This window comes from Trichechus manatus, unplaced genomic scaffold (assembly GCF_000243295.1).
Source record: "Trichechus manatus latirostris isolate Lorelei unplaced genomic scaffold, TriManLat1.0 scaffold00040, whole genome shotgun sequence".
Taxonomy (NCBI): domain Eukaryota; kingdom Metazoa; phylum Chordata; class Mammalia; order Sirenia; family Trichechidae; genus Trichechus; species Trichechus manatus.
This window is the reverse complement of record NW_004443976.1, coordinates 17,962,788-17,986,350: the sequence shown is the minus strand read 5'-3', so window position 1 is coordinate 17,986,350 and position 23,563 is coordinate 17,962,788. Positions and strand designations below refer to the sequence as shown.

The following is a 23,563-nucleotide window of genomic DNA, read 5'->3' as shown; positions in this document are numbered from 1 at the left end:
ACTACCACTCCACTCGTTCATCTGGATTGCTAGGTGTCAGCTTTGCTCAGTTTAATGTCAATGGAATTTCCTTGTTACCATGCAGCAAAGGAGTAAACTAATCACGCTGCCTGGACGAGAATTTTCATGTGGACACCAACTTGCCCCCCTTCCTCAGGGGAAATCTTGGAAGAGTTTTACCTTGACACCACTTGTAAACAAGTAGAGGAGGTGGTTCTGTGTCGGCAGGCTTGATCCAGGGTGGGAAAAGGCGGCGCTTGTCAGCTTCATACCACAGGTACTGGTCCAAGTAGGCATCAGTTATCTTCTCCAGGGGCTCCACATCATACACTGGCACTAGGTGGCTGTAGAGGTCCATGAACTCAATGCCCACCTGTGCGACAGGGAAGCTGGCTCACACCAATCCACCAATCACTTGAGGCAACTTGCCACTCCGGGTGCTATGAATAAATACCACAGCCTAAAAGAAAATTTGGGGTGGGCATCTCACTCACTTCCTTAAAGGCCCTCTGTGTGAGTAGGTGACGTTTGATGCGCGACAATGCCTCATGGGGGTTGTCATAGGCTTGTTCGATTAGACCTAACTCCTCTCTCTGAGACTGGTTCAACCGAGACTTCACGCTGACAAAACAACAGGAGAGGTGAATGGGAAAACCAACAGAAAGCCAAACTCACAAAGGATGGAGGAAAATCCTTCTTTCTTTGTACTCTGACAATGACACCATTCCCTCCCATCACCTTCCCAGAAGGAAGCCATCTACCCTACTCCTCACCTGTAAGCCTCCTTGAGCCGCTCCAAAGCCAAGATGAGCAACTTAGTGTCATGCTTGTAAGAGAGTGGGGGGAATGGGATAGGAGAGAACCTACGGCTTTCCAACCAATGCACAGTAGTGGTATACACTGCTACTGCTTCCTCTGCTGTGATGTAAGGACCATCCTACACAGGAGGACACGATAATTAGCTTTCCATTGTAGCCCAATTCCCCCATGGTCTCAACTCTGCAGTCCACTCTCCCACCCACCCCCACAAATCCAGCCCAGCCTACTCTGCCCCACCTTCAAGTAGTTGTGCTGTCGCTCCTGTTCCGCCTTCAGGTAGAGCCGGGTGAGGCGACCCAAGTTCTTCTTACAAACAGTCTTATCCACAGTGGCCCCACGGCGAATGCGCTCTCGGTTGTAGTGGGCAGTGTTAGTCCACCAATCAGCCTTGGCCTTCACATATCGAAGGATCATATTCTCTATGGGTGTTGGCAGCCCAGGGACCTGAAAGCACGAACAAAAGAGTGAGAAGAGATGGGAGCTAGACCACCCCCTAAGGAGTCCAGACGTTGTAATCCTAAGCCCAGTCAGATGGCTGCCCATGCCTCCTGGGAGCAGGGAAGACATCCACCTTCCAGGGAATATTGGCCTTCCAGCAGCGCCAGGCTTCACTGAGGTGCTGCAGGATCGTCCGGGCCTTGTTCTGTTTGATCCCCTCAGGCATCATGTCCAGAATGTCATGCATCACAGCTGCTCGAAGTTCCAGGTCAAAATGGGACTCCACTCGCTGCTTTGTCACTGTCTTTGCCACCCCCTTTGAGTGTCGGCCTAGAAGTTAAGGAATGACCAGTGATTTCTTGCTTTTAATAAGGGTCTCTACCTTCACACCCCGGTTTCATCACAAACCATGGTTTCAATAAAATCAGTAAGTTTTAAGAAAGCAACTAATGTGACCAGCACATGCCAAAAGACAGGCTACCTCAGATAGTCATAACTCGGCTGCAGAGAAATTTCCACTCCTGGAGATCCAGGATAGCCTCAAGGCCCAGAAAAAAGCCCAAGAACAGGGCACTAGGTCAGCTTCATTTGAGAATGGGACTTAGAGGGAATCCAGCAGACGGGTTCTCAGAGACTCAGGGCAGAGATAGAGGAGAAACACACAGGGTCTACCTTGAAGCAACAGAGAAGTTGGACACAGAGAAAATCACTTACCTTCAAACTGCCGAGCCAGGAGGTTGCCCAGCCATCGCTCTAACAAAGGGGTGATGCCACGCATGAAAAAGAGCCAGACCCGCCAGCCGGCAGCCCAGAAGCCACAGCCGGGGCCCTTCCCTACAGGACCCTACAATCCCAAGCAAAAATCAAGAACCAAGTTAGCAATTTATTTAGACAAGGAAAGAAAACTGGGCAGAGATGGGGCAGTGGAGAACAATAAAGGAAAAACTCTGGGGTCTCAACATCTGAAACAAGTGGCAAATGAGAAACTTAAGGGCAGAAACCAAGAACTAAGATTCCCTATTCGGATCTAAGTGTTTTTGGGAAACGTGTTGAGATTCAAAAGAAGAGGGAAGTAATGACATACTCAGAGCCTCTAAAGGTCCCTGGAAGAGCCTTTCCTTTACTAAGTATAAAATGAAAACAGCCCTGAGAAATTAAGTCCGTGAGGACAGGGCCTCACCGTGTTGAAACGGTAATAGATGAGATGCTTCAGGTCCTTGCACATGCGAATCTGTCGCATCAGCTTGTATTTGTATCGGTACATGCCTGTCAGCTGTCCCACATGGGCAAATATATACTGCAATCCATCAGCCAGCTGCAACACAATTGCCCTCATCAGGCCTTGCTTGAGCTTCAGCCAGTCCCAGCATCAGCCCAGGCTCCACCCAGCCTCCCCACCTGGGTAGGGGTAGGGAGTACCTAGCCTTACCTGGAAGGCATCCACATTCCCCAATCGATACTGCACATGACTGTCCACCACCAGCTTAGTCAGACGCAGAACTTCTCGACACAGATGGAAAGCATTCCCAAAACGAGATTTCTTTCTTTCCTGGAGGAGATGCCAAGAGCACAAAGAAAAATAATCAGCAATGGTCCCAAATGGATGTATATCTTGCTGAGGGGCCAGAAGCAAAACTAGTCCCCCATCCCTTGAATATAGAAGACCCCTAAAGTAAGGTCCTAGTGTGGGCACCTTGGTGGTGAGCGTCTTGACAGGCTTGAGGTTGAAGTTGTAGTCCAGGTGCAGGTAGTTGAGGTTTTTACGGTGAATGAGAAGGTTGAGCATGTTGTAGCCCTGGCGGCAAACCTGCAGTCCCACCTCTACCCAGTCTAGCTTCGTGGACTGGAAGAATTTGGTGGCTTTAAAGGAGCGGAACAGGTATCTGTGGTTGGTATAAGAAGGAGAGTGGGAGTTAGCCTACTGATAACTTTGGAATAGGAGTCTGAGCAGGGGCTCTCAGGCACCTTACCTCTTCTTTTGAGCCTTAGGGGGACGGTGCTTGAGGGCATTCAGCACATAGTATTTAAGCAGCTTCTGGTAGGAGACCCTCACCTTCACTGGCTGCCCAGCAGGACAATGCTCCCGATACCTGGAAAAAAAGCCCACTGGAGCCTGGACCATCTCTCCCTTCAGCCACTCTGGTGAAGGCTGCATACCCACCTCTCTGGAGTCTTTTCTCCTATCCATCTGCTTTCACCCCCCGAGGTAGAAGCATTTATCAGTTTTTTTTTTTTAAATCGTGTTAACATTTACCAGTTCTTGACAAGGGGTATGTCCAGGGCCCGGCGGGTGCGGCCAGAGCGTAGGTTGAAGGGTCGTGGGGCCCAGAGCAGGGCAATGCCATTGGCTGTATTGTCTGTGTAGAGAGGTGTGTCCTTCAGGAAGGGCTCCACAAACTCTGGGAGCTCAAACTCCTCATCGTCATCCGGCAACGGTTCCTGGCTCTGAAAGAAGAAGCTCCAAGGGCTAAGCTCCGACTGAACCGGGCACAGACTTGGGATGACAGAGGAACTCTCTGGGGCCAAGCACAGTGGCTACATGTGCCATGGAAACTGGGCTGCCTGACAAGAGAAGCCCTAAAGGGCCAGGGCAAAGGGGGCCAAGGGAGCGGAGAACAAGCCAGGGCCAATCAGGAAAGCAAGCATCATTCCTCACACCACAGCTGGCTCACCATCAAAAAGCCCCCAAAGGAGCCTCAATACCTTAGGAGGTAAACACTGCAACCACCTCCTACCCAAGCTCCAAAAACTGAGCCTGGGTAAAGAGATCTGCTCACAGTAAAAACACAATAGAACATGCATGAACCTTGAAAACATTGTGGTAAGTGAACGAAGCCAGTCACAAAAGACCACATATTGTATGATTCCATTTAAATGAAATGCCCAGAATAGGCAAATCCATACAGACAGAAAGTAGGTTAGTAGTTCCCTAAGGCCGGGGGGGCTTGGGGGGAAACGGAGAGTGACGGCTAATGGGTTCGGGGTTTCTTTTTGGGATGATAAAACGTTCTAAAACTGATTGTAGTGATAGCTGCACAACTCTCGCAAACACATTAAAAAACACTGGGGAAAAAATCATTGAACTGTACACTTTAAATAATTGAATTGTAGAGTATATAAATTATAGCTCAATAAGGTTGTTTTATTAAAAGAACACCACAATGGAAACAGGTCAGAACAGACTATATAAAGATCCTAAGATAAATAATAATAAAACCCAAATGGATAATCACAGAAACCAAGGTTATACCAATAACCAGGTCTGAGCCAACTGCTGAACTCTCCAGTTAGTTTATAGCTCAAAGAGAACACTTAACAGGATGGGCAATGTGTCTCCCCAACCAAAAAAAAAAAAAAGGTCACGAAGGGAGAGGGTTGACATGTCATGGAGGTGTTAACCAATGTCATAAAACAATATGTGTACTACTGTTTAATGAGAAACTATTTGTTCTGGAAACCTTCACCTGAAGTACAATTAAAAAAAAAAACAAAAACAAAACATGCCCCCCTCAAACTGAACTTTTATCTAGTAACACCTCAGCCATGTTCAAGGAAATTTTTCTTGGAAGACCAAGGTCAAGTGTCCCCGTTATATCCCTCTTCCCTTCCTCTCACCTTCACTGAGTGTCGATGGGAAATTGGGTTGATCAAAGGGTCAAAGTAGAAAGCTGGCAGATCTGGATCCTCAGTTTTGATGAACACAACATTAGGAGTGTGGTACCTAAAATGAAAGGAAGCGTCAGCCAAATTCTCCTGCTCTGGCCCAATCAAACTGCCAGCCTTCTCCTCTCCCCCAGTTGTGTTCCAGCTCTCTCACCAGGTGAGGTGGACATGGTGTGGAAGGTTGTTGTACAAGTAAGGAAAAGCAATCTTGTATTCCGTGCGGATAGGCTGTCGGATGATGATCTTGTTAATGTCATTGAACTCATTCCAGTCTTCATCCCTAGGGTACAAAATCAAGGATGAGCAGACTAGTTTGGAAGTAGATTTTACTTGACCTAAGGGGCTAAAATCCTTACTCTCTCCAACTTACTGTAGGTTGATGTCTCGAACAAGAGGTTCAAATTTGGGGCCTCCAGGAATGGCCATGTTGAGTGCCTTGGAGGTAAAGAAGGCCTTTAGATCAAACAGATAGAAGTAGTTGTCATCTACCAAGTCTGTCAGAAGCTGATTGGCCAGGCGGTAGAGAGTGGACATCATAGGCAGTGTGAACTGCCAACGCTGGTAAGTGGAACCATTCACATACCTAGGGTAGAAAAAAGGGGACCGAGTCAGGTAAGTATAGCAGCTAACGGAGCCATACCACCTACTGCTCACCCAGGACTCCTAGGCTTCTAGAACTCTCATAGTGTAACTCTAACCATCACTCACTTCCTGCTGTCCCTCAATGGTTGGTGGTCATAGAACCAGTCCAAGACGGGGGCATCCTCCTCAGGGTCCAGCTCTAGTTGAATGGCCTCAAGTGGCTCAACATCTAGGATATTGTCAGCATAGTCCAAGGGTGGCTCCTCATCATCAAAAGGGGGGAAACGCATCCTCTTGAAATGTCTCCTGTCTCTCTTTTCTCGACGCATCATAATCCACATTGACCTGGAAGTCAAGAATGTCACACAACTTCTACTCACTGCCCCTCTAGCCACCACCACCACCACCACCACCCACCATATTCCAGCCCTTCTCACCCCCACTGGGAGATATAGACAGGCTCGATAACCCAGGGAATCTCATTGACGAAGGAAATGGCTCCAGTGATGTGGTACAGCACAGGCACATCCCGAATCTGCTCCCAAGGCATGGGCATGTTCTCCAGAAGCTTGAGGACTGCATGGGGCATGTACTTTAGGGCACTGTGGCATTAGGAAGAGAGAAGGTAACTAGCATGACAAGCTGTTCCGCTACTCATGAAGAGAAGCCACATGATATCACAGTACCACATTCCACACAAAATCCACCTGAAGAGTCCAAACTCTGAAACTCAGCACACCTAGGCCCTCCATGATCAGAAACCTGGCTAACCCTCTCCAACCTCACATTATACCACCTTCCCCCTTAAACTTTACCATCCTGCAGTATTGCATATCAGTCCTTTTACTTATCTCTAACGAACTAATTTTTTAAAATTTTTTTGCTTTAAGTGAAATTTTACAATTCAAGTTAGTCTCTCATACAAAAATTTATACATACGTTGTTTTGTGACCCTAGTTGCTCTCCCTATACTGTGACAGTACACTCTTTTTTTCCACCCCTGACTTCCCATGTTCATTCAACCAGCTCCTGACCCTCTCTGCCTTCTCATCTCACCTCCAGGCAGGAGATGCTCACTTAAGTCTCATGTATCTACTTGAGCTAAGAAGTACATTCTTCACAAGTATCATTTTATATCCCAAAGTCCAGTCTAATCCTTGTCTCAAGAGCTGGCCTCGGGAATGGTTTTAGTTTTGGGCTAACAGAGAGTCTGGAGGCCATGTCTTCTGTGGTCCCTCCAGTCTCAATCAAACCATTAAATCTGGTCTTTTTACTAGAATTTGAATTCTGCACCCCACTTTTTCTCCTGCCCCGTCAGCGACTCTCTGTTGTGTTCCCTGTCAGGGTGGTCATTGTGGTAGCCGGGCACCATCTAGTTCTTCTGGTCTCAGGCTGATGCAGTCTCTGGTTTATGTGCCCCTTTCTGTCTCTTGGGCTCATACTTTCCTTGTGACTTTGGTGTTCTTCATTCTCGTTTACTGCAGGTGGGTTGCGACCAACTGATGTATCTTAGATGGCTACTCACTAGCTTTTAAGACCCCAGATGCCACTCACCAAAGAAGAATGCAGAACATTTTCTTTCTTCTTTTTCTTAGTTGTTGTAATTAAATGAAGTTTACATTTCAAATTAGTCTCCGATACAAAAAAATTTTTTTTTTTTTTTAATATACATTGTTACGAGACCCTAGCTGGTCACCCCATTCTGCAAGGACACACTCCTCCTTTCCGCCCGATTCCCCATAAGCATTCAACCAGCTCCTAACTGGGTATCAGTCCCTTTAAATCAACATCCTTTGTGTTGCCTAGTTCAGACATTTTATGACTTCTGTACCTTCCCACAAGTAATAAAAATATTCACCATACTTTATTGTAACCATTTGTTTCATGTCTGTCATGCCACTAGACCGTAAGTTCCATGAAGGCAGAGATCATTACTGCCTTCTTCACTGCTATATCCCTAGTATCTAGCATAATTTAAAAAATATACATATTTTTGCCTTAGACCAGTTTATTAACTGGTTACCATTTTTATGTCCAAATGGGACAGGAATTTGCTAAGACAGTTGTACCCAAGAATAAGACCCCGAACCAAAAAACCCAAACCCACTGCCATCGAGACAATTCCAACTCATAGTGACCCTATGTGACAGAACAGAACTGCCCCCATAGGGTTTCCAAGGAGCAGCTGGTGGATTCAAACTGCCCATCTTTTGGTTAGCAGACTAGTTCTTAATCACTGCGCCATTAAATATCCCAAATCTCAGAATTCTGGTCACTGAGGTTATAAGGCAGCTAAAAGTACAAAGTGTCCCACTCTGGACTTCAATCCATTCAATGATAAGGACATATGAAGAACAGTCAAAGCAATAAAAAGAAAAATTAAAGCCCCAACCCCAGATAAAGAAGAAAAATCACAGCAATAAAGAGCATAACTGGAAAATCTGGAAATTGTCACAGAATCCTAGTGGTTTCCTCCTTTCTCTGTATCTGCCAAGATGACTGTCATTGTAGACTCCTGTCCCCAAATGATAGAGCAGCTATCTAGCGCTGCAATCTACAAGGCAGGGAGAAAGGAAAGGGGCTAAACTCCAAATGAAATAATTCCAGATGTTCCTTACCCCAAGTAGACCCTTTTGTCATGGCGAAACTTCCTGTTGGTCATGTCTCCATGGTCTCGAATAATCTTTCTAACATGTTCTGGAGGCATGTCTTCCTTCTGAGCATCCACAAACCCAAACTTCCGCTTTTCTGCATAGCGCTTGGCCTGCAATTGCTGCCATTTTCGGGCTACAAAGGCATCTCAGTTTAAAAGACTGCACTCCCTTAGCCTAATGATCCCCACCTCCTGCCCTAGGGTAAGCTTCTGTCAAGGCCTGTGAGAGGGGCAGGGCACCCAGGTGTAGAGAAGTTGACTTCCCCATCTAGAAAGAACACTCTCCCCCAATTCTCGTCACCTCATTGTGCTTTTTTCCCCCCTTCTTCGACGTATGTTACAGTTTTTAAAGTTTTTTATTGTCTATCTCCCTCACTGCAATTTAATCCGTAGAGGCAACAGCTTTGTCCTCATCGCTATTATCTTCCCATTACTTTGATCAGCTCCTGCAAATAACAGATGCTTAAAAAGACTTCACTAGTTGAAAAAAATCAGTGGGGCTAATAAGGGAGTTGGCACCTACCAGTAATGACCTGATAAACGATGGGGGGAAACTTTATAGGCTGTCCCAGGAAAAGGGTTTCCACACCCGCTGCGCGCACGCGCGCACACCCGACCCTAAGTCTCCGGGCCCGCGCGCGTCGTTCAGGTACACGTTCCTCACCTTTCTCCTGCAGCTTCTCCTCCGACATGTAGTCCGGCAGCGGGGCTAGAGGGCCGGGCACCGGGTTACCCGGCCCTCGGTAAGGAAATACTCCAGCCATGCCTGGAGAATCTGGGGAGCAATGGGGGTGAAAAATCAACGAGCAATAATAAATAATAGGGCCTGGGCCCACAAGAAGCCCAACATGAACGCGTCCCGGAGACTGTCCCCCACTCCTTGCAGTCCCGCCTCGCTCAGAGTGCACCCAGCCCGGCCTAACACCTCCTGCCACTCAGCCCGGCCCTTAGAGCCCACCACACACCTCCACAGCCCCTCACTCAGACGGCCGCTTTCCCCGCAGCGCAATGGCGGCAAGCCTACGTCCGCTCCGCGTTCCCAAAGCCGGAAGATGCGCAACCGGGTTTAGCAGTTACTCCAATAGGCGACGAGATGCTCAGATGGATTAGAGAACACACCAATTAGAACTGCCTGCAGGGCTAAGGGGGCGGGTCCATATGAGGAAAGAACTTGAACGCGAGGGGGTGTGGTGAGGTAGGCACAAGCCCCGCCTCCCGCATTTTCAGAGGTGGCCTCTGGGGGTACCTGGTAGACTTCTTCGTCTAGTCGGCGCATCGGGTCCAACTGTGAGGGAGGAGAGATCAAAGCTTCCAGAGTTTTAATCAATTTGTCAGAATTGCACACTGTTCTGAGTCTGTCCTCATACATGTAGATTTGAGATGCAGGACTGGCTTCGGGTCCATCAGTCCTTTGTTCATTCATTGGACCGTCTTTTGAGTGCCCACGAAGTACCAGGCATTGGATGTAACAGGGAAAGAGCCAACCTCAAGCTCTCATAGAGCTCACGGGCTAGCGGAAGCCGGACTAGAACGCAGGCTGTTAACACTGCTGTGTGATGGGAGCTCCGGAGCAGGGCGTTTCCCCTGACTGCGGAGTATGGGGGGCGTTAGTCACTTGAACCTAGAAAAAGAAGAGACGGTGGGAAACTCCATTGTTGGGTGTCTTTTCCTCCTCCCTCTCTATTCCTCTTTTCTCTTTCTGGCAATGATTTTCATTATACTATAGAGTGTAATGGACACCCCATGGAGTTGAGTATAGTTGAGTTGCTCAGCTTCTGTCTGTGTCTTAGTGAGTTGCTCTTCATCTCCTGCCATCCTTGTTTCACATTCCATCTCTCCTACTCCGTCCTTTGTGGCTCTGTTTCTGGTAAAAACTCTGAATCTGACTCAGTCAATAGACAAGTTTGTTGGAACTCTCACCGAGCTTGATGTGGAGAATTCAATCTAATGAATGTAAGACTCAAACGTGAAATAATTAGAGAAAAATGCAAGCGAGAGTGCAGGCAAGTGCTGGTCGGTGTGGAGGTTCGTACAGTCAAAGAAGGGAGGAAAATTATTAAAGAAGATTGGATGGAGATCATGGATGTGAATGCAGTGGTGTCACTAGGGTCAATGCACCAAGTGCGAAACTCACGGTATCACCACGGCCCCACGGACCTCCTCCTCCTGTCCCAGACCATACGGAATCCTTAGTAATGTTTTTTGTAGTAGTGTTACTTGTAAATTGTAATTCCCATATATCACTCCTTCTTTTCCTTTAACTACTACTTTGTTCTCAAAAAAGCTATTTGTATAGGTTCGCAAATACGAATTACCGTAATATCATAGCTAAAACACCAGAGAATTTGACAAAACCAGTGACTATAAAAACTCTGGCAGCAACAAAAAACAGCAATGCTAGTAGCACATGCAGTCCATGTGATTCAAATCGTCATTGTAATTGGGTAATAATGACAGCTCTGACCAGAGGGCATTAGAAGGTTCAAAAAGTAAATCAGCACAGAGATTTAGCTTTGTAGCTGGGCTTATGAAAAATGTTTTTGTTGTTGTAACTAACTACAGGGATTTTTTTTTTTTTATTGTACTTCAGGTGAAGGCTTACAGAACAAATAGTTTCTCATGAAACAGAAGTACACATGTTGTTTTATGACAGTGGTTAACAACCCCACAACATATCAACCCTCTAACTTCTCAACCTTTTTTTTTTGGTGAAAATACACATAGCCAAAGATACACCATTTCAAAAATTTCTACATGCACAGTTCAGTGACATTGACTGCGCTCTTCCAATTGTGCTGTTATTCTCACTTAAGATGAAGGCTTACAGAACAAAATAGTTTCTCATTTAACAGTTACTACAAATGTTGCCCTATGACAATGCTTAACAATCTCACAACACATCAACAATATCGTTACTCAACCTTGGGTTCCCTATCACCAGCTTCCTTGTCCCCTTCTGCTTTCTGGCCCTTGTCACTGGACTCCTGTACCTCGTTAGTCCCATTTGGTTTTACAGGGCTGTCCACTCCCAGGCTGAACAGTGAACCTCAGAGGTAACTTCACCACTGAGCTAAAAGGGTGTCTGGGGGCCATACTCTTGGGGTTTCTCCAGTCTCCTTTAGGCCAGTAAATCTGGCCATTTTTTTTGTGGGTTAGAATTATGCTCTACATCCTTCTCCAGCTCTGTCCAGAACCCTCTGTTGTGATCCTGGTCAGAGCAGTCAGTGGTGGTAGCCGGGCACCATCTAGCTGTACTGGACTCAGTCGGGTGGAGGCCTTGGTAGCTATGGACAATTAGTCCTTCAGACTAATCTTTTCCTTGTATCCTGTTCTCTTCATTCTCTACAGGGATATTTTTATAAAAAATAATAAATTTCTTCTGAAACCCTCACAAAAATTTTGGTGTCACCTCTTCTGACAGTTGTGCTAGGTGTTGTCAGCATCCACCCATACTGACCACTGTGTGAAAGATTTGATGGGGGGAATGAAGGGGATGAAAAAGGGAGTCTTAGGTAATTTCTACCCTTACTGCTAGACTAAAAGTTTAGAAAGAGGAACTAACATGGCGTGCTCTGAGAACAGCACACAGACCAACCTGGCTGTGGTAGAGTCCAGCATCATCATTATGATCTTCATCATGATCATTGTAGTGAAGTGCTTAACACCTGTATAAGGTTCACTATGTACCAGGCGTTGTTCTACGCACTGGTGAAATCTAATATGGTTTGTAATTTCATTAGTAGTACTGTACCAATATCAATTTCCTGTTGTTGCTGTTTTCTGGTTTTGACTGTCTGTACTATGGTTATATAAGAAGTTGTCAACCTAGGTGAAGTGTATGCAGGAATTTTCTGTATTATTTTTTAACAACATTATGGAGATGTAATTTATGTACCATAAAGCTCACCCAATTTAAGTGTACAATTCCATGATTTTTAGTATATTTACAGTTGTGCAATTATCACCACTAATTCCAGAACATTCTCACCATCCCCAAAAGAAGCTTTGTTCCCATTAGCACTGACTTCCATTCCTCTCCCCTCATACCCTTCAGCCCTAAGCAACCACTAATCTACTTTCTGTTTCCATAGATTTGCCTATTCAGGACATTTCATATAAATGGTATCATTTGTGGTTTTTTGTGACTGGCTTCTTTCACTTAGCATAATGTTTTTCAGGCCTTACTGTAGCATATCAGTACTTCATTCATTTGTATTGCCAAATAGTATTATATTGTATGGATATAGCACATTCTATTTATCCACTCAGTTTATGAGCATTTAGGTTGTTTTCACTTTCCGGCTACTGTCAATAATGCTGCAATGAATATTTATACAAGTTTTTGTGTAGACATGTGTTTTCATTTCTCTTGGGTACATACCCAGGAGTGGAATTGCTGGGTCATAGGGTAACTCTATGTTTAACCTTTTGAGAAACTCCCAGACTGTTTCCCAAAGCAGTTGCACCATTTACATACCCACCAGCAGTTTATGAGGGTTGTGATATCCCTGCATCTTCATCAACATTTGTTATTATCTGTCTTTTTTATTGTAGCCATTCTGGTTGATACGTGGTAGTATCTAATTGTGGTTTTGGTTTGCATTTCCCTGATTTCTAATGATGTCGAGAGTCTTCTCATGTGTTTATTGGCCGTTTGTATATCTTCGTCCAGGAAATGTCTATTCAGTTCCTTTGCCCATTTTATAATTGGGTTGTTTGTTTGTTTTTTATTGAGTTGTAGTTCTTTGCATATTCTAGATATACAACTTGAAAAAATGTTCTCCCAGTCTATGAATTGTCTTTTCACTTTCTTGATGGTGCCCTTTGAAGCACAAAAGTTTTTAGTTTGAATAAAGCCCAACTTGTCGATCTTCTGTTTTATCACTTGTATTTTTGGTGTTGACTTAGGCTGGGTTCTCTAGAGAAGCAAAACCAGTAAAGTGTATAAATATATATATATAGAGAGAGATTTATATCAAGGAAATGACTCACGCGGTTGTAGAGGCTATAACGTCCCAAGTCTGTGGTTCAGGATAGAGGCTTCTCCTGATTCATGTAGCCACAGGGGCTGGCAAACCCAAGATCGACAGGTTGGGGAGCAGGGCTGTAAAGATTGATGAATCCCAAGATCAGCAGACGAGACTGCAGGTAAGCTGCTAGCTCAAGTCCCAAGAACTTCATGAGTCAGATGAACAGGAGCCAGTTGTAGGATCCAGAACAAGCAAAAGCCCCCAAGCCCTGCCAGAACATCTGCCCACACACGATGCAGGCCACAAGGCCAAGGAAACTCCCCATCAGCTGATTGGCTACTCACAACAGATCCTGTCATGGGGATGATCACATATCAAATCCCAACAGGGAAGTGACCACAACATCACATGTCTCCCGAAACACTGAGAATCATGGCCCAACCAAGCTGACGCACAATCTTAACCATCACAGTCCACCCCTTGTCAACTTGGCACCTGTACACATCTCCTTAAACCATACATAATCTCTGAATAAAGACAACTATAAAGTCATACTTGCCCCTAAAATGATACAACAAACACGCGTACAACTGAAAATGCACTAGCCCTGTTTACATCTTATATTTTATAAGTGAAGAAAACAAAAATATTTGATACACACATACAAAGCAGAAATACTCATACCAATTACAGTCTTCATTTTTGCAACTGATCACGTGTCTGTAATTGGTATTTAGAACTACCTTCTTCCGCCACCCATTCCATATTCCCTTTGCCCTCAGCAAGCACCTCAGCTGGTCCTGGTTCTTTGTCTGGTGGGGTGGCCTAAACCTTCATTCCTGAAGGGCCTGAGCCATTAACAGTCATGTTGGAATTGGATTGCTGTAGTTTTCCATTGACTTTAATCACAGGGCATAATAGTACTAAGAAACATTCTAAGGGATTTCCTGCATTCCAGAATACTCTTCCTCACCTCCATTATGTAATACCAATCTGATTTCCTCTTGGTAATCAGGATCAATCACACCAGCCAGTATGGTAACTCCCTTCTTTGCCTGTTAAGGAGCCCAAAGTGGCCAGGTGGTATTCTTAGCTTGCAGTTCAATGGAATCAGTGATGTGTCTCCAGGTGGGAGCATTCCTTCCTTTGGAACAAAGACCTCTACCCTGCAGAGCATAAGGTCATGGGGACAGGAAGAAAAAATCTTACAAGTGGGTAACTAAGGGGTAATAGTGAGTGGTACCACTTGCATTTATATCCCTTGATTCCTAGACCCATGAATCCTGGCTATGGGAGATACAGCACCATATATTGGATGCTGGTTTAGAGCATATGCAGCCTCCTGGAGAACATTGCCCCAACCCTGAAAGGTATTGCCACCTAGCTGGTGCCACAATTGTGTCTTTTGAAGGTAATTCCATTGTTCTATCAAGCCAGCCACTTCAGGATGATGAGGAACATGATAAGACAAGTGAATTCCATGAGCATGTACCCATTACCACACTTCATTTGCTGATCTGAGGCAATGCTGTGTGGGATACCATGACAGTAGACAAGGCGTTCTGTAAGGTCATGGATGGTAGATTTGGCAGAAGCATTGCATGCAGGGAAAACAAATCCATATCCAGAGTAAGTGTCTATTCCAGTAAGAACAAAATGCTGCCCTTTCCATGATGGAAGTGGTCCCATGTAATCAACTTGCCACCAGATTACTGGCGGATCACCTAGAGGGATGGTGCCATACTGGGGACCCAGTGTTGGTCTCTGCTGCTGGGAGATTGGGCACTCAGCAGTAGCCGTAGCCAAGTCGGCCTTGGTGAGTGGAAGTCTATGTTGCTGGGCCCATGCATAATCTCCATCCCTGCCACCATGGCCGCTTTGTTCATGAGTCCATTGAGCAATGACAGGAGTAGCTGGGGAAAAAGGATGAGTAGTTTCCATAGAATGTGTCATCCTATCCACTTGATTGTTAAAACCCTCCTCGGCTGAGGTCACCCTTTGGTGAGCACTCACATGAGACACAAGTATCTTCACTTCTTTGGCCCATTCAGAGATGTCTATCCACATACCTCTTCCCCATAAATCCTTGTCTCCAATTTTCCAATCATGTTCCTTCCAAGTCCCTGACCATCGTGCCAAACCATTGGCCACAGCCCATGAATCAGTATACAATCATATATCTGGCCATTTCGCCTTCCAAGCAAAGTGAACAACCAGGTGTGCTGCTTGAAGTTCTGCCCATTGGGAGGATTTCCCTTCACCACTGTCCTTCAGGGAGGTCCCAGAAAGAGGCTGTAGTGCTGCTGCTGTCTACTTTCGAGTGGTGCCTGCATATCTCGAAGACCCATCTGGAAATCAGGCACAAGTTTTCTCTTCTTCAGTCAACTCATCATAAGGAACTCCCCATGAGGCCATAGGTGCAGACTGGGAGATAGAAGGTAATGTGACAGGAGTGGAGACCACGGCATTTAGGCCACTTCCTCATGCAACTTACTTGTACCTCGGACCCGATCTCATATATACCACTTCCATTAAATGATGGAGTGCTGCTGTGCATGTCCAACTTTATGACTTTGTGGGTCAGACAACACTCAGTTAATGATGGACCGCTCAGGCCACATGGTGACTTTGTGTACCATGGTTAAGCGTTCAGTCTCTACTAAGGCCCAGTAACAAGCCAAAAGTTGTTTCTCAAAAGGAGAGTAGTTACCTGCAGAGGATGGCAGGGCTTTGCTCCAAAATCCTAAGGGTCTGGGCTGTGATTCACCAATAGGGGCCTGCCAAAGACTCCAAACAGCATCTCTATCCACCACTGACACTTCAAGCACCATTGGATCAGCCGGATCATATGGCCCAAGTGGCAGCATGGCTTGCACAGCAGCCTGAACCTGTTGCAGAGCCTTCTCTTGTTCTGGGCCCCACTAGCAGCTTTTCAAGTCACTTGATAAATAGGCCAGAATAGCACACCCAAATGAGGAATATACTGCCTCCAAAATCCGAAGAGGCCCACTAGGCATTGTGCCTCCTTTTTAGTTGTGGGAGGAGCCAGATGAAGTAACTTTTCCTTCACTTTAGAAAGAATATCTCAACATGCCCCACACCACTGGACCCCTAGAAATTTCACTGAGGTGGAAGGTACCTGAATTTTTATGGGATTAATTTCCCACCCTCTACCATGTAAATATTTTACCAATAGGTCCAGAGTCATTGACACTTCTTCCTCACTAGGTCCAATCAGCATAATGTCATCCATGTAATGGACCATTGTGATGTCTTGTGGAAGGGAAAGGCGATCAAGGTGTCATATCTTAGAAATAATTGCCTAACACAAATCATGAGGATACGCTTATGTTTTCTTCTAAGAGTTGTATAGTTTTAGCTCTTACATATAATTCTATCATTCACTTTGAGTTAATTTTTGTGTATAGTGTGAGATAGGGGCCCAAATTTGTTATTTTGCATGTGGACATACAGTTGTCCTATCACTACTTGCTGTAAAGACTATTCTTTCCCCCACTGAATTGCCTTAGCTCCTTTGTTGAAAATCAGTTGACCCTTTGTTTGTGACTATTCCATTGATCTTTCTGTCTACCTTTAGGCTCTCCATGCTATTTTTGCAACTTCCATGTGAGCTAAAATTATTTCAAAGTAAAAAGTTAATAAATAAATAAGCTCATTAAATCCTCAAACAATCTTTCAAGATAGGTACTATTACTATCTGCATTTTACTGATGAGAAACCCAGGCTCAGAAAGTGAGTAACATGCTTAATTATATGAACCATGTGCCAGGTTCCATCAGTCCAGTGGGATTGATATTATTACCCCATGAGGTGCAACAAATCACTTTTATATGGTCTTTTAAGTCCCATTAAATGACTGGCTGGGACAATACAAATAAGGTGTATGGAACCCTTGCAGATATTGGACAGTCTGCTAATGCAAATAAAGTGCATGGAACCCTTGAAGGGGACTGGCCAGTTTTGCCATCCCGCTAGGCTTAAAAAGAGCCAATCCCAAAGGTTGAGGAGGAGACTTCACTACCATCAGGAAGAGCCAGGAGTAGTCCGCATCCTTTGGACCCAGGGTCCCTGTGCTGAGAACCTGCTAGACACAGGAGACAGAGCTATAACACTGGAGATGGCAGTGGCATGAGACAGCAGCTGCACGGGACTAGCAAACTGCTGCAGCTGGCTGGCCGACCCATAGAGTGAGAGAGCTGAGTGCCTTCAGGCAGGAGGCTTCCTGGCAGAGTGGGTTACCTCCAGGCATTCATCAGCAAGCTAAAGAGCTGTAACACTTGCCCGAGCCGGGCAGAGGCCTACCTGTCGGCATGGCCGAGAAGAAGCTGTCCTGAGCAAAGAAAGATATCCTGAGTTGTTCCTGTTAATTCCAAGTTGATCCTGATCCTGAACTGAAACCTGTTGACTCCCTAATAAACCCCATAATCATGAGCATGGTCTGTGCATTCTGTGTGGCCATTGCAATGAATTATCGAACCCAGTGGAGAAGTAGCGACTGCCGTGGGAGGGGCGGCTGCTGTCAGAATTGGTAAAACTGTTGGAGAGTGGAAGTATGTCTGACCTCCATCTCATAGGAATCCGCCTTGGGCTGATGCTGATGTTGATTTCTCCACTTTCTCCCTAAAGTTAAGATGAGGTCTGACGCCACCCTTTTATACCCCATTTTATAGACAAAGAAACTGAAACTCAGAGAAGCTGAGCCACTTGCTCAAGGCTCCACAGATAGTAAGTCATGAGTCTCCATCCCATCCTAAGCAGCTGGCTTCAGAGCTCTTGCTGTTAACCATGTTGCTATATCATCTTCTCTGTTCATGCTGAGAGGCACAGACAATATTTAGATGGGAAAATTTAGGTCAAATTATAAGTGGCCTTGAATATCAAGCACAGTTTTGAGTTTCGACTTTCTATCTTATTTACCAGTGATTTCCTAGCTTTTCTTCTTAAGCTGGAGAACACATTTTTTACTAGACTATTTTTAGAGTAGTTTTAGATTAACAGAAAAATTGTGCAGAAAGTACAGAGAATTTCCATTTACTCCCTCCCTACTGCATACTGTTTCTCCTGTTATCCTTGCATTTCTGTGGTATATTTGTTTCCATTGATGAACCAATATTGATACATTATTATTGACTAAAGTCCATAGATTACATAAGGGTTCACTCTTTGTGTTGTACAGCCCTATGGGTTTCGACAAATGCATAACATCATGTGTCCACCATTATGGTATCATACAGAATAGTTTCACTGACCTAAAAATACCCTGTGCTCCACCTATTCATCCTTTCTCCCTCCCACTTCTGAAACCCTGGCAACCACTGATCTTTTCACTGTCTCTAGATTTTTGCCTTTGTCCCTGGGTGGTGCAAACAGTTAACATACTTGGCTGTTAACTGAGTAGTTGAAGTTCGAGTTCACCCAGAGGCACCATGGAAGAAAGTCCTGGCAATATTCTTCCAAAAAATCAGCCATCAAAAACTCTATGGAGCACAATTCTGCTCTGACACACATGGGGTTGCCATGAGTCAGAATCAAGTCGATGGCAACTGGTGACTCATATTCTCACTCTGGAAGCCATTCTCTCAGCCACTTTACTGTAATGCCTCTCTATACAAATGGTTTCTTCATACAAACAGTTCATTCATGTAGTAAACTGTGATTAGGCTTCCTTTCCTCAACCACTTTTTGTTTTGCCTGCAGTTATATTTGATTGGTTTTCTACGGAATCATTACAAATTTCTGCCCTGGCTTTTCACTAGTTTTAAATCTCCTTTCAAATGTTCAGACACATAAGTTAGCCTATCAAATTTACTTCCCAAAGAAGTCTTTCCATACAATGTCCTTACCTGCTTCAGTATATACCCGTTTCCCTCTCTGCTTAGTGTACAGCTCTCTTCCTATGATCCACACTTCACCATCCTCCTAGGAAGCTCCTTTCCTGTCTTCTGTGTTGAAACTCCTGTTTTCTGTATTCGTGTCTTATTTTTCCTTGGTTTGCTCCCTCATTTTGGTGGAGTATATATTCCAGTAGCTTCCTGAGAAGGGTGCATGGAAGGTAAAATTTTTGAGACTTTGCATGTCTGTTAATACCTCTATTCAACCCTCACACTTGATTGATAGTTTGGCTGAATATCAAATTCAAGTTTGAAATAATTTTCCTTCACATTCTGAGACATTGCTCCATTGCCTTTCAGCTTCTGATGTGGCATTGAAAAGGTCACAAAAAGAGTGAAACAGAACGTACCATGATTCTGGAGAGTAGACAAGGGCAGATACATTGAAAGCCGTACAATGAGTTATACCTTTATCTTAAGGTGAAGGAGGAGCTACTGGATGGTATCAAGTAGGGGAATGACGCGAACAGATTTGCGTTTTAACGATCATATCCAGGCTGCTAGGTATACAGTAGTTATAGGGCTGCCATCACGTCTCCCAGGGTAGAGATGATGGTGATTAAGACCAGGGTGGGACAGAGATGGAAAGAAAAGGATGGATGTAAAAGCCATTCAAAACTCAGCGATTAATTGGATATTTGTGCATGGGATGGGAGATGAGGAGGCACGGGTCCAGGACGATTCCTAAGTTCTTGAATTACACAGTGGGCGCTATGCACAGAGTGGGAGAATCCTGGAAGGGGTATAGGTGTAGTAGGAAAGTTCCTAATTATGTTTTGGACAATTGCTTGCATGTCAGAATGTAAAAATCCCCTCCTCTACAAGTTGTCTCTTCTTAGGCTGCAGGTCATTGGATGATCTGTTCCTAGAGTCCTCACCTCTGGTTTCCCTCTTCTGGGTGACTCCTTTTTCAATTTCCCACTTTAGCGAAATCTAACTTCAGGCTCCCTGAAGCCAGGGATCTGGTTCATTTACTCACTGTTATATCTCCTACTACATGCTTGGCAGGTAGTAGGCCCTTTGTAAATATTTTTTGGAAGAAGAAATAAAGAAAAATGAAGCCACAGAATAAAATAGCACATCTTCCTGGATTGTAAAACTGACAGTTCCACTTGACATTTTGTAAAATTAAAAAAAAAAAAATCAAGTAATGTAATTTTAAAGTTATTTCAAATGGCATTTTATATTAAAACAAATATGAATGGGTTTTGAAGTAGAATGTAAAGTTCATATGAATTTTTGAGATTCAATATATGTCAAGGACCTGCTTGCTGCAGCTGACCTAGACTGACTGTCCCTGTTTCCCTCCTCCCTCCCTCTTCACCCCACAATGCTCCCACCCCTACTTACTGACAGGGTGGAGACATTTGGATTCTGTGAAGAGTAGGGTTAAGGAGGAGGGCAGGGGCTTGAAGAAAAAATGTTTGGAATAGCTGCTGAGGGGAGCAAGTGAGTAGCTGAGTGGCAGTGCTGCTCTGGGGCAGTACAGCAGCAGGAATTCGTGACATCCCAGTTCTGTGGGTTTCTCTGTCTTCCTTTAGCAGTGCCCTGTCTTGGGAGCTGGGGCAGAGAAAGCCACCATGCCAGTCACTCAGTGCTTGGGATTAGCAATGCCAACTAGTGAAGGTCAAGGAGATGAGAAGTTTCTCTCAAGAGCACTTGCAGGCAGGCCAGAGGGGAGGGGGGCAAAGCTTAACCCAGAGAAATAATTTACTATCCCTGGAATGTCAGCTACTACCCTAGAATCTGGTTTCTTGGGGCTGGGTGTGACAGGCAGGGAGACCTTTCCAAGGGAGCCTTATATCACGCTACACGAACGACTTCCCATTCTTCTACTCTTAAAGCCCACATGGCTTGCACCCTCATCACTCTCGACAGAACTTGCTCAGCTGAGAATGACTTCTGCATCCTGGTCCTGTGGAAGGTGTGGCAAGTGAAGGCAGTTTAAAGACTGGATGAATGCTGTCCACAGTGCCAAGTTAAATGGCATTCTTGTCCGCAGAAGAAAGCTGAAATGCACCGCTTACCTCCATAGTTGCTGCATTCCTGAAAAGTGCACAAATCAATACTTGGTGAGTAAAAGTCTGGCTTTCAAACGGAAGCATCCTGACTTATAAATACTACTTCAGAGGCAATTTATCTGGCTTGATTGATCTTCAGTTGTCGGCTGGCTCCTACATTTCTACCTTGAAGTTTCTCTACACCTCAGCCTTTCTATAAATAAAAGAAGCAAATTAGTGTATAGGAAGGGACCCCAAATTAAATCAAAGACCTGGATTTTTTTTCTTTAATTTTTTAAACTGTACTTTAGATGAAGGTTTACAGAACAAATAGTTTCTCATTAAACAATTAGTACACATATTGTTTTATGACATTGGTTAACAACCCCACGACGTGTCAATACTGTCCCTTCTCAACATTGGGTTCCCTATTACCAGCTTTCCTGTCCCCTCTTGCCTTGTAGTCATTGTCCTGGGCTGTTGTGCTCCATTAGTCTCATTTTGTTTTATGGGCCTGTCTAATCTTTAAGACCTGGATTCTTATCCTGGCTGTGCCACAAACTAGCTGGATAAGTCACTTAACTTTAATTTTCTGCAAAATGAAGTGATGAAACTGGATAATCTTTAAGGTGATGTATTAATCAGGAGTCACTGTTACAAGTGAAAAAACTCAACCCATACTCACTTAAGCAGATATGGGGAGTTTTTTGGCTCTTGTAACTGAATGTCCCGGCGAGGCTCTGGCTTCAGGCAGAGCTCCATCCTGATACTCAGCTGATGTTAGAAATCTCTCTTCATCTCTTGAGTCCTCTTTTTCTGTGTTGGCTTTACAGTCAGGGAAGTTCTCTTACGTTTTACTGGCTTAGTAAGGCCTGCACACATAAAGTGCATCTTAACCAAAAGTTCTAGCAGGAAGTCAAGGGACTGAGGCTCACAGGCTCTGCTTATGTCATGAGCTCATTCCTAGGAAAGAGGATATAGTGTGCTGATTGGCTAGGCCTGGGGCACATGCCCATGAGGGGACAGCGAAAGGGGTGGTTTTCAAAGGAAAACTCCTATACTGCTGGACAGGTAAAAAAGGCAGATGTCTTGCCACAGGTGGTATGATAGAAAAAAAAAAATGGGTTTGAGTCCAGGGCCTGCTGCTAACTAACTAGGTAAGCAAACAAACAAACAAATAAAAAACCAGTCGCCAACCAGTCAGTTCTGACTCATTCCGACCCCATGTGTTTCAGAGTAGAACTGCGCATAGAGTTTTCAGTGGCTATGACCTTTCTGAAATAGATTGCCAGAACTTTCTTCTGAGGCATCAATGGGTGGACTTGAACCACCAATCTTTCAGTTAGCAACTGAGTGCATTAACTGTTTGCACCACCCAGGGACTCCTGTATCTGATCCAAACCTGTTGCCTTAGAGTTGATTCCAACTCATAGCGACCCTATAGGACAGAGTAGAAATACCCCATAGAATTTCTAAGGGGTGGCTGGTGGATTCGAACTATTGACCTTTTGGTTAGCAGCCGAGCTCTTAACCACTGCATCTGATCTAGTGCCTTGTAAATCAGGACACCATTGGAGCAAGCTGACTTAAAGTAACCACACTTACAAGAGACTGTTATAGTTATTTAAATAGTAATTTATTAATTTATAGCTGAGATAATGTTCTGAGACCACAAAATATCAGTGTTCCCCATCCAGGAAAGCCCTTTCCGTATGTCAGAAGACAAATAATTCCTCAGCAGGTAGCTCAGTAGGCAGAGAGTCAGTTTTGAGGACCACTTCACTAGGCCATGGTAAGGTCTGTCAAAGCACTGCCATGGTGATCGGACTCATTGTACCAAATAGAGTGTCTGCCAACCTCTGTATTTTTTAAAAAAATATTTTATTGTGTTTTAGGTGAAAGTTTACAGAGCAAATGAGTTTCCCATTCAACAAATTGTACACAAAGTGTTCCATGATACTGTTGCAATCCCCACACTTTGTCAACACTTTCCCCATTTCCACCCTGTCCCTGTTCCCTTTCATCTGGTTCTCCTACCCCTTCCTGCCTTTTCATCTTTACTTTTGGGCAAATGTTGCCCTTTCGGTCTCATATGATTATTTGTTCTACGGAGCATGTTCTTTCCAGGTGTCATTGTTTATTTTACAGGTCTGTCTATTGCTTGATTGGAAGGTGGTTTCCAGGAATGGCTGAAGTTCCAAGTCAGAGATGTGTCTTAAGGCCATAGTCTCCGGGGTTCTTCCAGTCTCTTTTAGGCCAGTAAGTCTGGTCTTTTTTTATGAATTTTATTTTTTGTTCTACATTTTCTCTTGCTCTGTTCAGGACCCTCTATTGTGATCCCAGATCCTCTGTATTTTTGAGCTTCCCTTTTCTAGGGACCATCTCTCTTTGATTCACATCATCTTTATCTGATCCACGCTCCAGCTAATGAGATTCCCACTTCCTCAATTATAAGCACAATCCAATCCTACCTTTCTGTGGTTCAAAAATCTTCAGTTGTATACTTATATCTTGCCCCCACTATTG

The 23,563-nt window shown here is 44.7% G+C and overlaps 1 protein-coding gene across 1 annotated transcript in view; it reads right to left on the bottom strand.

Annotated features, from left to right (window-relative positions):
- The window catches only part of PRPF8 (pre-mRNA processing factor 8), a 30,068-nt gene extending 20,863 nt beyond the window's left edge, over positions 1 to 9,205 (bottom strand). Inside the window, exons 1-19 of the mRNA XM_004376158.2 lie at positions 9,121 to 9,205; positions 8,820 to 8,930; positions 8,121 to 8,289; positions 5,940 to 6,104; positions 5,629 to 5,847; positions 5,291 to 5,503; positions 5,075 to 5,200; positions 4,873 to 4,978; positions 3,512 to 3,702; positions 3,228 to 3,347; positions 2,951 to 3,140; positions 2,687 to 2,806; positions 2,438 to 2,572; positions 1,972 to 2,101; positions 1,391 to 1,587; positions 1,057 to 1,263; positions 774 to 937; positions 495 to 621; positions 181 to 373 (exon numbers count right to left, since the gene is read on the bottom strand). Coding sequence (XP_004376215.1) covers positions 181 to 373; positions 495 to 621; positions 774 to 937; positions 1,057 to 1,263; positions 1,391 to 1,587; positions 1,972 to 2,101; positions 2,438 to 2,572; positions 2,687 to 2,806; positions 2,951 to 3,140; positions 3,228 to 3,347; positions 3,512 to 3,702; positions 4,873 to 4,978; positions 5,075 to 5,200; positions 5,291 to 5,503; positions 5,629 to 5,847; positions 5,940 to 6,104; positions 8,121 to 8,289; positions 8,820 to 8,919 — 2,872 coding nt within the window. The 5' untranslated portion in view covers positions 8,920 to 8,930; positions 9,121 to 9,205. The remainder of the gene's footprint in view (positions 1 to 180; positions 374 to 494; positions 622 to 773; positions 938 to 1,056; positions 1,264 to 1,390; positions 1,588 to 1,971; positions 2,102 to 2,437; positions 2,573 to 2,686; positions 2,807 to 2,950; positions 3,141 to 3,227; positions 3,348 to 3,511; positions 3,703 to 4,872; positions 4,979 to 5,074; positions 5,201 to 5,290; positions 5,504 to 5,628; positions 5,848 to 5,939; positions 6,105 to 8,120; positions 8,290 to 8,819; positions 8,931 to 9,120) is intronic.
- Positions 9,206 to 23,563: the final 14,358 nt, after the last annotated feature.